Below are 15205 nucleotides of genomic sequence, written 5' to 3' on the forward strand. Positions count from 1 at the left end.
AACGGCACCGTCAACGTCTGGTTATTCCTCCTCCGACAGCTGCCCACTCGCTCACCCGTCCGTCGCCCGACGACGCCCTCTAAACCCCTAGTCATTCTTCGTCTTCCTCAGTTCACAGACTGCTGAAGATTGCTGTTGCTGCTGCCTTTTCGCCGTATCCATAGCGAGGCCGACCACCCCTCGTCCACCTGATCCGATTGCGCGCGTGCATACCCATACCCGGCCGATGCAAGAGACCTCTCGCATGCACAGAAACATCAACACCATCCGCACTGTAATCCTCCGGTTTACCCAACCCCCGTCGTACAAGTTGCGCCTCGAGCTTCTCATAGAAATATGACATGGACGGTAGTCTCTAGCTGATATTCACGACCCCATCTACGTCAACTTTGACTCTCGCGACGACATCATCGCCGACTGCGAAACAAAGGCCGACGCCGATACTCAAGGAACTGAGCGCCCCTCCAAAATCCCACTCATCCCCACCATCGACAAGTGCACTTGGCCTCCAAGCTCCGGCTTGCGCCTAATGACCGGCCTCGATGATGGACGGCACTGCCATCGTGTCGGACGACCACTTCGACCCTCCCTCGCGCCTTTTTGAGCGCCTTCGCCAGATCGCCGGCTTTACCTGGGACGAGTCCCGGCTTCCCTTCCATACATCTTACGACATCTGGTGAGTCCCGCCCCCACACCATTGCCTTCCAGTGTTGCCCGCCGAGCACCAAAGAACAATCTCTGTCGCTTTCTCTCTACCTCTTCTCAAGTGTTGCAATGGCTAACCTGCGCGGACAGGCACGTTTGCGGTACCAGATTTGTATCTCCATACCAGCCCTCCTCCTCTTCATCCTTACCCGCCTCGAGTCCCGGTTCGATCGCGAGACTACAGTCCGGTCGACCGTCGCCCTCCGAACATACGAGTTCCTCCAGCCTTCACTCGGGCCTACCCAGCGATGCGAGCAGCGACTTCTCGGCTACCTCGCCGCCCGCAGTCCCCGCCGGCGCTGCAGAGATATCATACGTAGAAGAGCCAGTGGTGGCTCGCGTCTCCTACCATGTGCTCCGCGAGGAGAGGGCCTTCCATATCGCTAAGAACCTATTTGCCACGGCCGACCCTCAAGGACTGCACATTGTCAAGCCGCTCGACCTCATCCGACTCGCTCCTCACCCCGGCGATCGGGGTTCTATTGTGGTCGCAATCTATCAGCATCCCGGCCAGAACTACCTCTTTGATCTGATGGACATGGGACCGGCATTCTACAAGGCCAGGAAGGTTGACGACCGGTACGAGGCGTATCGCAAACAGAATTTGCGCTTGAAGCCTCCGATAGACCTACAATACTTCCTCGACTTTGCCATTGGCGCTAGTCAGTGCCTGGAAATCCTCCACTATGGGCAGGTGATTACGCATGGAGAGATCAGGCCGGACGCCTTCCACTTCAATATCGAGACAAACTCGGTCAAGCTCATCAACTTTGGCACGGGGACGAGATCCTTCGAGGGCGGCTTGTCAAGCACCTCATGGTCGAGCCTATCAAAAGAATTGGGCGCCAAGAACAAGCTCCTCTATATTAGCCCGGAGCAGACAGGTCGTATGCCGGCAGAACCTGATAGTCGGACTGACATCTACTCTCTTGGAGTCGTGTTCTGGACGTTACTCACACAGCAGCCGGTATTTGATGGCGAGACGCCCCTCGATATTGTGCAAGGCGTTCTAGGGCGGAGAATCCCCAATGTATCGCAAGTTCGGCTCGATATACCCGACGTTATCAGACGCATCATACAGAAGTGCACGGCCAAGTCCGTCGCTGATCGATATCATTCGGCTAGTGGTTTGAAGCATGACCTTCTCAAGGTGCAGCAATTCTTGACCGACGGCGACTGGTTGGCGCTTAAGGAGTGGAAGATTGGCGAAAAAGACATCTCGTCCTTCTTCATCCTACCCAGTATGATGATCGGCCGGCAAAAAGAAAGAGCAGAAGTTATCAGAGTCATTGAGCGGGTCGCCAAGAGCCATTCGATGAATCAAAAGTCTACAACAAACAACCGCTTCTCTGATGGTTCGCAGCTCTCGGTTGAGCTCCCTGACTGCGGGGACCTGTCGAGCGAGGGCGCAAGCTCGGCAGAAGGCACAACACGTCGCAGCGGATCCTTCACGCATACTACGTCCTCTGATCCTAGGCAGTCAAAGGCTAGTTTTGTTCCGTCCGTCCTATCCGATACTCAGACGATATCGGGCGACACCATCGCCTCGTCTAATTCCGGTCCGTTTGCGAGAATGACCAGGCCGTGGGAGAGGCAATGGGAAAGACACCAATCAGTCTCGATCGAAACTCGGAGCCTTATTGATGGTGTAGGTACGCCAACAGACAGCAACCGACTGAGTGCAGTGGAATCATCGTCCTCGAGTTTGTCACGTCAGCTCGGATCGGCAAAGTTCCGTAGGCGCGGACACTGCGAGATCGTTCTCGTCGAAGGAGCCGGGGGCTTGGGCAAGAGCTGCCTCTACCAGTCGACACTCGCTGAAGCCAGGAGGAGGGGATACTGTGCCACGGCAAAATTTGATACCGCGCGCCGAACTGCATTTGGACCACTGCTTAAGCTGCTGTCGTCACTCTTCAAACAGGTATTCGGCGAGCGAAACACGGATACACCCTTTCACCAGGCGCTAAAGCAATACGTTCGTCCGGTGTGGCCAATGCTGCACAAAGTTCTTGGGCTACCAGACTTCCTCATAGGCGCGCTTGACAGCTCCGTTCCTCGATCAGTGTCCATCACTCAAAGCATAACTCAAAGTCGGTCCATCAGGGCAGGGTTCAAGAGGCGTGGCTCGTCGCCGGGAAGCTCGCCGGGCCGCTTGAACAAGCCTACGGTCATCTCTTCACAAGCGTCCCAGGACTTTCTGCGAGCTGGTGGAGCAACCAAAACCATGCGGTTGATGAACACCTTCCTCGACGTGCTTCGCATGTTCACATCCCACAAGTTCATATGTTTTGTGCTGGATGACCTTCACTTTGCAGATGATGAGTCCATGGAATTGATTACACAGATCATTGGGGCACGGATGAAGATGGTCGTCATCATAACCTACCGCCCAGAGGAGCTGTCACCGGAACAAGTTCAATCTATCATCTCACCTCCCGAGTCCGAAGGCAAGTTTCTCGCACCGTCCAAAGCTGCCATCATATGCTGACCAGTTAGCAGAGTTTCCACGATCAGGCGGTCCCGTAGTGACCCGAATCAAACTGACTCCCCTCTGCGAGGATGACATCATCCAATATGTCGCGACGACGCTGTGCAGACCAAAGGAGGAGGTTCTTCCTCTGGCTTTGGTCATACAGTCCAAAACAGCAGGCAACCCATTCTATATGCGAGAGATGCTGAGCGCCTGTTACCGGAAGAAGTGTATATGGTACGACTACAGAGACAGCAACTGGCATTTCGATCTCGATAGACTCTTCGAGCACTTCAAAGGCGCAAGCGACTATGACATACTCGATACCGGGTTCATCACACGGAGATTGAGCGAGCTACCTCCTGCCTCTAGAGCGATACTTGCATGGGCTGCACTCCTCGGATCTTCCTTCTCATTCGAGCTCATTTGCAGACTTCTGAGTGGCGAGTTCCAGTACCAGGACAATGAAGAGGCATCGTGTCAAGGTCCAGGCAACGAACAATACCACGCGACGTACTCTCAGCAAGAAGCAATCAACGGACTGCAAGCCGCGGTTCAGGCTTATATCATCGTCCCGAGCGAGACAGACGATAGATTCCGCTTCGCCCACGACCGATTTATTCAGGCGTCGGCAGCATTGAAGGAATGCAACGCGCGAAAGATGCATTTCGTTATTGCACAGACGCTTCTCAAGTACTATTCAGCTGATCCCAGAGCCAAGGACAACACCGCTGCGCACATCTGCGAGTCTGTCGACATTATCAAGAAGCGTGTCCCTAGACGCCAGACGTACCGTAAGCTACTGTACGAGTGCGCACAGTCGGCCGTGGAGAATTGTGCCCGCCCAACTGGCTCAAAACTTTACAGTACGGCAGTCGCTCTACTTCAGCCAGATCCATGGAACGACCAGCTTGAGGATGTCTCGTATGATGAGACGATGCAGCTGCATCTACGGGCTGCGGAATGCTATCTGTACATGAGCAATCATGCCGCAGCTAACTCCCTCCTAGATACAATTTTCCAGTGTGCACGAAGCCCTCTAGACAAGGCGCCAGCCTATGTCCTCCAGTCCAGAACCCTAGCGCAAGGTGGCAATGCCCGAGGCGCGCTGGCTGCACTGAAAGAATGTCTACAGGCACTTGACGTGCAATTCGATGACGAACCCACCTTTGAAAAATGCGACGATCAGTTCGAGAAGATGTCTGTGAGAATACAGACCATGGACAAGAACGAGCTGATGAACCCGACACCATCAACAGACCCCAGCTTGCCGTCTATCGGTGCTGTGTTGGCAGAGACTGTCAGCGCTGCGTGGTGGAGCGACTACTTGCGATTCTACCACCTCTCCCTCGTCATGCTGGATCTACATCTCACTCACGGCGCTTTCCCTCAATCAGGCATGGCGTTTCTACATCTCGGTCTCGTCGCTCTGGCCAGATTCAACATGGTGAGCTTCGCAGTTGAGGTGGGCAACGTCTGTATTGAGCTACTTGACCGATACCGTGATCCCTTCTCGATGGCTAGAGGCTATATGCTGTACGCCAACTTCATCGGGCATGTTCAAATTCCGATCGCCGTGGCGTTGACGCACTTGGAGGGCTCAGTCGACTATGCGGCTGCAGCCGGTGATCGGATTTCCTCGATACTCAGCTTTGGGCTTGCGGCGCAGCTCAAGTTCTTTGCGAGCGAGAACTGTGCCGACCTCGAGGCTTTCTGCCAGTATGGCTGTGAAGAGATCCCAAACTGGCACCAGGACACGCGGGGTGGCACTCTCCTGATCTCCATTCGGCAAGCTTGTCGGGCTTTGCAGGGCAAGACGCGGACAACCGATCCCTCCGAGGTCATGACTGATGATCATCACAATTCGGCCAACTACAAGTCATGGCTGAGAGCCAACACTCAAAACGGCAATCGATCGGTTCTTTGGTATGAGACTATTGAGATAGTTCCGCTCTTCATCTACGGCCATTACGATCGCGCGATTGAGGTCGGTGAGATGTGTTACGAGTCCATCCAGAACCTATGGTCGGCTCGTAACAGCAGGCTAGTCATCTTTTTCTACGGACTTGCTCTTGCAGGAAGGATGCTTCGGAGGCTCAACGACCCTCGCCTAGATCCCAGCAGTCTAGACGGTGAAACCGAGAGTATTCTACGCACGCTGCGCGAACTGACCAAGCGAATCAAGGAATGGGAGGTATACACCGAAGTGAACTACCTTTCATGGTCCAGAATCTTAGAGGCCCAAGTCGCGGAATTGAACGGCGATTATGGGGGCGCGGTCAAGCTCTACGAGGAGGCTCTGGATAACGCCGAGGAACATAATTACATTTTCGAAGCGGCACTGGGCAACACACTGATGGCCGGCACGCTCGTCAGACGCAAGGCTCGACGGCTAGCCCGCTCTGCCTTTAGGGATGCCATTGCGTTCTACCGTCAGTTCGGCGCCGTGGCCGTGGCTGAGCGCCTGGAGGAAGAACATGCCGTCCTTCTTCACAGCCCGACAAGAAACCCCAGAGCGATAGACGCTGCGGTTCAGACCGACTTCGCCGGAGACAGCGGCACTGTTGACTACCGCGCTGTGGATGGCGAAGAAGGGCCAGAAGGAATGCAGCAGTCTAACCACACTGCAATCGCCGATATAAAGGGCGATCGGATTGGTGCGTGGCGTGGCTCAATGCACGAGCACAATGAACCTGGGGCAGGTCTGCCAGCACTCGATATGATCGATTTGCACGCGATTCTGCTCTCATCCCAGGTCATTTCCGGCGTTCTTCGGGTCGACGAGCTCCTCAAGACTATGTGCGATGTCATTCTGCAGACTTGCGGAGGCTCTGCTACACTAGCCGCCATTGTGGTACAAGATTCGGATGAGTCTGGGTGGTCTCTCGCAGCCAGCGGTGATCCGGAACGGGGAGCGTCAGCTCATATCCCCGGTCTTCCACTTGCTGGTACCTCACTCGTTGCTGAGAACGTTATTCTCTACTGCACGCGGTTCCGAGAGGCTGTCTTCATTCCCGACATCATCAGTGACGAGCGTTTTGGTAACGTGAGCGAGGCTTGGCTACAACGGAATGTCCTTAGCAAGGCCATCATTGCGATTCCCATCTGTCACGGCTCAAAACCGCTGCTCGGAGTTCTCTATCTCGAGGGCGAGCCGGGGTCTTTCACCGATCGTAATGTGTCCGTCCTCCAGCTGCTAGTCAACCAGATTGGCATCAGTTACTCAAATGCCCTAGCCATGAAGGCCGTAGAGAAAGTCTCGGCAGAGAATGTCTCCATGGTTGCGCTGCAGAAGCGCGCCCTTGCAAAGGCACTGGAAGCAGAGACAAAAGCCAAGCACGCTGAAGCTGAAGCCAAGCGTAACGTCAAGCTCGCCGAAGAGGCCGCCAAGGCCAAGTCGATATTTCTTGCCAACGTTTCGCACGAACTGCGAACGCCGCTCAACGGTGTTATCGGCAACTCTGAATTGCTGAAGGACAGCGAGCTAGACAAGGACCAGCAAGAGATGGCGGATAATATCAAGGTGTCGGCAGAGCTGTTGTTGACGGTCATCAACGATATTCTCGACTTTTCGAGAATGGAGGCCGACAAGATGAAGCTGTACGTGATCGCTTTCAACCCAGAAGAGATGGTTCGGGAGGTTGTTCGAGCGGTGTCCTACAGCAACCGGCAAAAGACGAAACAGAAGAACGTCAAGATTATACAGGATATTGACCTACCATCTCTACTCATCTTTGGAGACCCCATCAGACTCCATCAGGTCTTGGGAAACCTCATCAGCAACAGTTTGAAGTTTACTGAGGACGGTTCAATTACGATTGGGGCTCGAGTGGAATCTGAGACTAACGACAAAGCTACACTGCTCTTCAGAGTTCAGGATACCGGAATCGGTATCCCGCAACAGCAATTGGTCAAGCTCTTCCAGCCCTTCAGCCAGGCAGACACCAGCACAGCACGGAAGTACGGCGGCAGCGGCCTCGGTCTGAGCATTTGCAAGTCGCTGATCGAAACGATGATGAAGGGCAAGATCCAGCTCGACAGTCAAGAAGGCGTGGGAACAACGGCATGGTTCAAGGTCACTTTCGACAAGGCTAAGTCTGACGTTTCTGCCGGAGACGCGCAGCAAATGAAGTCCCCTCCAGCCGTCGAGCGCTCTGCGTACCTCGAGCGCGGCGAGTCGCCTAATCCGTTCTTGGACCTCACCGCCGTTCCCAAAGACCAAATTAGGATTTGCGTCGCGGAGGACAACCCCATTAACCAGAAAATTGCCATCCAGTATGCGCAACGGCTGGGCTACACCACTGTGGATGCTTACGAGAACGGCTTGAAGGCTGTGGAGGGCTTGCGGCAAAAGGCTAGGGAAGGTCGACCCTACCATGTGGTTCTCATGGACGTACAGATGCCCGTGCTGGATGGATACGAGGCGACTAAGATGATTCGGAAGGATTCTATAGACGTTGTACGGAAGATCCTCGTCATCGCCATGACGGCATCGGCCATTCAGGGAGATCGAGAAAAGTGTCTGGCGGCAGGCATGAACGACTATCTCGCGAAGCCGGTGCGCTCGGAGGTGCTAAAGAAGAAGTTGGACACCTATGTCAGCCCTCAAGCATCCGTAAGCGATTCTCTAGTCGGATTTTCGAGGCTTCAACGCTAACAGCCACCCAGGCCGCCTCATCTCCTGATGCCATCCGCTCTTCTTCCACTTCGCCGTCATACATAACTGCGGACCAAAACGGAGCCGCGGCGAATTTTCACCTTCCAATCAGAGACAATCCGGCATACAGCCGACCGTCCAACAGCACCTCGACATCTAGCCGCCTATCGAGCGACACAAGGTCCACTACGGACCTGGGATCCATTGCTGAGACGCAGTCGCAAGCGCCGTCGCAGAAACGTGCGTCTCGCAAGCTGACCAAGACACGCACCAGCAGCGAGTCGCTACCGGCCGAGAAACCCAGGGCAGTGCTTACCAAGAAAGCGCCGCAGCGTCAGGGCACGGCCTCGTCGACGGATGAGAATCTCAAGCCGGAGAATTTACCATACAATACAAACCGCAATAGTGTGAGTTCGCAGGGGTCCAGTAGCAGAGACAAGATCTTCCCAAGCTAAGGTGATGGAGGCCGCCTCCTTCCCTTTCGATCCACGGGACTGGACGACTAGCTTGGGGCGTTGAGACGGATGGATGATGCCGTTTGATTGGAAAGGACACTCGGTACATACCAGTTTAGCCAGCTGTGGCTGGCGTGGAGAAGAGGGAAGGCTTTCCAGGAGGGTGTGATTCCAACAAACGTCTCACATCAACAAGTCCCAGCATGGGCACAGCATAGGGCCAAAGAAGGGAGGGAAAAGAGGCTCAAGGAAACGCCTTCCTCTCTACAAGCGGGAGGCAATGCGTCTCCGATATTGATTTTATTTTACAACTGGCAGGAATTACGTCTGATATTATCGGAAAGGGAGGAAAGCGAGTTGAACGGGCATCTTTCGAGTACCAGAGTTCCGGGCAATGTTGCCTTTCAAACACCACCCCATAGCATCACCATGACACGTAGCCTGCCCGTTGAGGGTTCAAGGGAGTTTTAGGAGGTAAAAGGAATTTCACCTTTCATTGCAAATGATCTACGGGTCCATATACTGCGCCTTGTATGCTGAGTGGTTGCCTCGTCCTGTCTTGCCAAGAAGCAGGTCTGAAGGTGAAGCAAGCTTATGTTGTTCCTGAGCACGCCCGTACGTACCGTGATGCAGAGGTAAGCTGATGATGGGAGCGAGCCCTCCTGATCCCCCACTCTCACGCCTCCGTCTATGTATATTTTGCTGCTGTACTGTCTCTCATAGGCCATGTCGCAGTCAGCCCAGCCTGTTGTAAGTGGCGCCGTTGACGTGCATGAGATGGTTTGAGACAACGGGAATGTACAGATGGGTCTAGATGGACTTGAATTGCAAATCCTCCTCTGCTCCAGTTCATGTCTGCATGAAGTACTGCCCTTTCTCTCCTCTTTCTCCCCGCGTGCGCTCGCCGATCGACCGAGACACTGCCTCCCTTCCGGTCCTTTTTGAGAACCTGCCACGAGGTGTGAATGTTGTATCGCCCGTTTTTTCGATGTACGGTACCAAACGATAGGTCCACGCGGCCGCTGACCAGAGATTTCAAATTCCCAGATAAGGAAGAGCTGGGACGTATGAGCTCTGGGTTCTCGAGCACTCATTCATTACTTCCTCTCGATAGAGAGAAAAAGTTTAGGATACATCTTGGGCATTGCCAGCAGTGGGCGACGTGCCTACATGTTGCGCGACGCTCACACCCGTCTTTGACATGTCTGATACCAGAGAGAGCAGTAGGGCAGTGGGAAACGTGAGACAGTAGATCCGGAAATGCAAATCCCATGCAACCTTTTCTCTCTGCCGCTCCCTAATCGGGGGAAAAGGGGCGGCACGGCAGACCAACCGGCCTCCCTCTTTCCCATACTGTCTCTCCTACAAGCCTCGGTCCTGGATTTGGGAACCTTTGAAAAGGGTGGAAAGGGTGTTTGCGCAAAATGAAGGAGAACGGTATTTTTTATTGTATGTTTCTGGTGATTTGCATTTAATCGTCTAAGACATTGTGAACCGTCTCTCTCTGTTTCTCTCTCTGCTCATTATTTCTTTTTCCTCTCTCTCTTTCTCTTTCTTTCCTAGGTAGTTGCCGAGGTGCTCCGCACTTCTTGGGTAGACTCGCAGAGCTCCTTTCTCTTTCTGTCTGCGAGCTCCTTTCCCCTTTCGGCCCCCAAGAGTACTTTACTTACCTTTCTCTTGGGAAGGTTGAGATGGAGCCGTACATGGTTGTGAGGTTTCGGGTTCTTCCATCGCGCGTCTGGGCATCGGAGATAGAGGGACACAGTTACACAGAACTTTTCACTTGGACATCGAAGACGGGATGGTTTTGGAAGGAGGAGGAGGGAGGGAAGCTAAGGAGTCTTATGTCCGCTCGCTATCCGACTGCCGAATGGGTATCACGCGGTCGTTGAGTCAAACCAAAGTCTAGATTCCCTTTGCAGATGAACTCGGCCCGTAGGATGGTGAGAGAGATCACTCGAGAGAGAGGGCAGAACAACTCAAGGAGAGGTGAAAAGCTGGACACATCATCACCCTGCACCGCCCCTGCCATGGCAGTCTCTACGGATACCTCCCTCTCACAGATCCTGACGACTTCTACCCTTTGCCCAGTCTCTATCCGTGGCAGTGCTCTCTCGTAGATGAATTACACGAAGGGAACAGGGTCTACGCGTTCACGCGCCTCTCTCTCTCAGCCCACAACTCCCACCGCCGTTCATCGCCGGGACCTATCTCATCTTACTTACACGGCCACACTGCTTCGAAATTGGACAACCAAATCTGGGGGAAGACCTGCCGGCCGACCGAGCGGCTGGCGGTGAGAGTGCGATGTAGTTCATCTCACTCATGCTCGTCACCTTTGCCGGGAAGGCCGGGGGTGGGGGGGAAGGTGCGACTCTTTGGGGGCCGTTTTGCAAGCTCCAGATGAAGAAGAGAAACACGAAGGAGGAGGTGGAACCGCCCCGATAGATTGTTCTCTTCTTCTTTTTCTTTGCTGGGATGTTTGGCATGCCCACATTTGGAGATCTCGTGAGGACTTTTTTTGGTTGATCTAATATACCATCCCTCGCCCGATCCGAACTTCCAGTCATCAACGAACCAAACAAAGTACCCTGAAGCCGGCATCAGTGTGCCTGCCACTCGTGACTTTCAAGATCAACCGCATTTTGATTTCTTACCAGCTTGACAAGGATATCTAAATTGAATCGCCAGGGTGTAATCGGTCCCTCGGAACTCCAGATTAGCCTTGTGTGCGTGTGCGTATGTGTGGATGTGGATGGTGAGGGAGTGATGGGGTTGGGGGGCGTGCGTGTGCTTGTGTGTGTGCGGGCGGGCGTGGGCCTTGAGGAAAGCTCAATTAGATGGAATGGGGGCCGGAATACGGAGTAAGGAAATGGGAAAGAAATAAAGAGGGTTTATCATAGATGAAGAAGAATGTACATCGTCATCAGCTTTAACAAGAACGACTCGCAAAATGGCCTCATATTCATCGTAGGGGGCCTGCCACCCCCCCCCCCCCCCCCGCGGTTTCACATCACACAGTATCAAGAAATCTCACCGAGAGAGAGAGCTCAGAGCCTCGGAGAAGACGATGGAAGAGAGAGAGAGAGAACGTTTACTCGGGGCTTGCTTACCTTCAAGCAACGCCTAAACGGGAAAGGAAGAGATACGAATCGAGAGAGCAAAAGAGAGAAAAGAGATTACGGCGGAATCCAGCGCAGACCAACTTGGGCCAAAATAACTTACTCGTAAACCGGACTGCGGCAGTGAAGCCGCCGCAATGTAAGAGCGAGAGATGTTCAGAGTGGAGCTTCGTCTTCCCTTCCTCCTCTCTGTTCCCTATCTCCCCTTCCTAGAGTCTGCCCTTTGGACCATCTTCTCGAAATGGATTCGGACAACTTGTTTGCTGCCAGATACAAGGGAGAAAATCTGCCTCGCCGTTGTGTGGCTGGGCTGGGGGTTCAACTTTTGGCACGACTTGTTTTTTTTTTCTCATCCTCATTTCATTTTCTCTTGCTCTTGCTTTGCCTCTTGCCTGATTCGTCACGCTCGCCCGTTCGGCATGCCTTAGTTTCCAAGTTCCAGAAGTGAATATAAATCCCCTTGAAACGCTCATTCTAGGCAGAGGCATCATCCCACAAAGGGATATAGCGAGAGAGATCCATTCAATTTAGACACTGGGCAGTCAAATAAGGCAACATGGTCCAAACTAGCCCTAGTTCTCGCAATCAACCAGAAATGTGATCGGAATGGGAAACAAATTCGGTTGACGGTTTCCGTCCCATGTTTGTCAGAAACCTTTTGTTCCGGATCAAGCAATGTCCTTACACCCAAAGATGAGCGAAAGAAACCTAAACGCAATAAAAAAAGGTTTCTCTAATAGTCCAAGTTATCAATGCAGCAGCTCAGATCACAGGATCATCCCATGTTTGGACCAAGAGAGTTCACACCCCCTCACGTCTGTGCGAGCTTCTTATGCTCTTCTTCTCAGGATGTTCCCGCCGACCCGTCATCGTCTAAACTCGATTGATAGCTAACAGGCATGATCTCTCCTCAATGATGCTTTCATGATAATCATCATTTTCATCTCATCTTTAGAGTTCCAACTCTGACTCTCCATGTCAAGACTGAAGGCGAAGGAAGGGGGGTAACAACAGTGAGGAGGAGGGAAATGGATTACAGACAGATGAGCTGTGGGGTTGGTGGGCAGAACATCAGCCTGCCACGCCGAACATCTCGAGACAACTTTTGTCAAGTTGTCGGAAGTTGGGAACACGACGCTTCAACTTGTCCTGATACCTTGCTCCCTGCATCCGAGACCATGAATTCTGCCTGCATGTGGATGCCCACGCCGAGTTGAAGGAAATGCCGAAAATATGGCGAGGGTCCGCTCATGAAGGAACGAAAGCCTAGATGGAGAAAATAGCCACAGCGAAGAGGCGGATCCTAGGAATACCTTTGATGGAAGAGGCTTTGCTTTTCCTTCTAGAGCTTCTTCTGGCCCGCTGCCTTTCCTTCTGCTTGATGCCAAGGCGCCCCGCGGTCCATCGAGAACCGCTTAATTTCTCATCTCCCTGATGGTGGAGAAAGGGAAAGGGCAGGGCGAAAGGGCGGGAAGGGTTTCTGGAGAGAGAGACACGTCTGATTACCGTTTCGTACCGATCCGTTTCCAGACTCGAGGGCACCCTGCTTGGGTCCTGCTTGGGTCTTCTTTGCTCACTGTAATTGTGATGATTTCCGCCTCTACGCTTGCCCAGCGCGGTTTCAATCTCCCTCGGCTGTGGGGGGTTAAGTGGCAGAAGCAGAACTGGTGTCTGCCTCGCCATTCTCCGCTCGTTCAGTCCTCACGCCGCCATTCGCCCTTCCCCTCTTCCGCGATGCGTCCTGCTGACTCCGTCTCAGTGCCTGCCGTCCCCACCTCTTCATCCGCGTAACATCATCGTCTATTACTCAGAATTCTCTTCAAAGGTGGGTATGGTAGAAGTCGTTCCCGGCGGACACGGCGTGCACGGCAGACGCGAGCCGGCGAGACGGGAGGCAAACATTGTTTCGCCTTTGGGGGTTAAACCTCCGATGCGGATGGGCTTCACTCAAGCCTCAAGCCTCAAGCCTCATCCTCTCAGGTACAACAGTGGGCATGGGTAGGGATTCGACCGTCCAAGAACATGGCGAGAAAACGCATTGCGGGATTAGGGGCACCCCATGCCTCTGGCAACTCGGTGCTTGTCCCGGCTCCCTGGCCGGTTGGCGGTTGGCCTGTCGTTAATTCCCGCAGCGACTCGCCGGATGTAGTATCCGTGGATTTGGGGGGTTTTGAGACCATGGAGGTTGGCACGTTGAAAAACGGGTTTGGCCACAGTGAGCTTTTGAGATGCAACCCCTCAAAGATCATTTCCATATCGGGACGCTAGCTGGAAAGGACGAAAGGCCTCGTCTCGCCGGGGAACGTCCGCATGGCCAAGTGGCACTGACTAGCCCTGCCGTTGTCTCGGTAGGGCGGTGATGCCCTGGACTTGTGTTTGGCCGATTTCAAACTCCTCACAAAAGTCGCCCTCCCTGGACGCTGCCCTTAGGAGGTCTACTTTGTAGGTATTGCAGAACGGGATAGACTCACGTGAATGACGTGCTGTGAACTATAGACTCAGTCAGACCCTTGGCCTAATCTGACAAGCGAGCGCTGAGATGCTTTTGCAAAGGCCCTCGCCTGGTCGGCCAATGTGTGCTGAGTTCTCCGTTGTAGATGAGACGAAACCTACGAAGCCTACGTAGTAGAAGAGAGGGAAACAAGGTGTTGCGCCTTGCAAATTGGATGCGACCATCTTGCCGTCCAGCCCGCATCTGCTAGGAACACTTGCATATCCTCTCCTTGCTTGTGCATCCCCCACTTCACGACAGGATGAGGTTAATGTATCCGCACTCTGTACTCTGTACTCTGTATGGAGTACGTCTACTGTAGGCGAGCTCTGTCGAGTCTGGCCTGGACCTGTCTATGGACACTGGTCCAGTTCCCCTGGCACGCCTAGAAAGAGACGGTGGGAACAGGGAATTACCATGACGTGCGGGACAATCTCCTTTTCCGAGGATCCGAGGCGTGGCAGAGTAGTATCCCTCGCTACCCTCATTTATCTTCGACGCAAGCCTTATAAGCATCGTCGAAGAGCATTTCGGACGGCGGCCTGATGCTTCCAGTGACTGTCCAGTCGTCTCGAAATGGAGCGGTAGGGATACTCGAGAGGTCATGGTCCCAAATCGGCCAGAGCTTTACGGGCCTTTCCCTAGCATCATTCTCGACTCAAGCAGAAAGAGATGAGACGAAATGCATGAGATAGGTTGGATGGGAGGCCAGGCGAATTGACTTTCTCCACCTAATAAACTTGTGACAAAAGCTAGCGAGCCCAATGCCGCAATCAGTCGAGCTTCACCTCCCTAACAACTATCATCGAAACTTCGATCCAATCAACAGAGTGACATAGAGCCGGCTGAGAGAATCCTTGTCCCCGTCCACGTTGGCGTTCTGGAGAACGGAAGGGGAATCGGAAGGGGTGGCCTAGCGACGCTTTGCCCTCTAATCTCTCTGTGTCCATGAGCAGGTTAGCCGTTGTTCTCCTCAGGAGATGACGAAGAGGTAATTCTGGTACCTCAATGACCCATCATTTCCCTTGAGCTAATGCCGACTCGGGAACAGGTGGCCAGAGCCCTTTGAGACAACGACATACGCAACTGGAGCTTATGTTCACACAGCAATGGCAGCTTGCCATAACTTTGCATGCAGTCGCCTGTTTTACGAACTCGAAAGAAGAAGACTACATTGTCTCAGAAATCACTGAATTGGCGTCACATGGCGTTGTAGGCTCGGGTCGACATCTGTCAACCACGCACGCTTCCCAACCAATCTGCTGATGCGCCCTGTAGCGGGCAAACGTGCTTGCTAGACCACGG

The 15205-nt window shown here is 53.5% G+C and overlaps 2 protein-coding genes across 2 annotated transcripts; both read left to right on the top strand.

The window, feature by feature from the left end:
* Positions 1 to 542: 542 nt before the first annotated feature.
* Positions 543 to 8287, top strand: CLUP02_00898 (hsp90-like protein; the record flags this gene model as incomplete). Its single annotated transcript, XM_049279944.1, has 4 exons — positions 543 to 676; positions 796 to 3118; positions 3198 to 7790; positions 7844 to 8287. 4 exons carry the CDS (start codon positions 543 to 545, stop codon positions 8285 to 8287), a joined length of 7494 nt encoding a protein of 2497 aa, XP_049135901.1.
* Positions 8288 to 9978: 1691 nt separating this feature from the next.
* CLUP02_00899 (uncharacterized protein) lies at positions 9979 to 10952 on the top strand (the record flags this gene model as incomplete). The annotated part of the gene is made up of 5 exons (XM_049279945.1): positions 9979 to 10161; positions 10227 to 10276; positions 10325 to 10583; positions 10736 to 10795; positions 10854 to 10952. The coding sequence occupies 5 exons, from the start codon at positions 9979 to 9981 to the stop codon at positions 10950 to 10952; spliced, it is 651 nt and encodes a 216-aa protein (XP_049135902.1).
* Between the last annotated feature and the right edge of the window lie 4253 nt (positions 10953 to 15205).

This window comes from Colletotrichum lupini, chromosome 1 (assembly GCF_023278565.1).
Source record: "Colletotrichum lupini chromosome 1, complete sequence".
NCBI lineage: Eukaryota > Fungi > Ascomycota > Sordariomycetes > Glomerellales > Glomerellaceae > Colletotrichum > Colletotrichum lupini.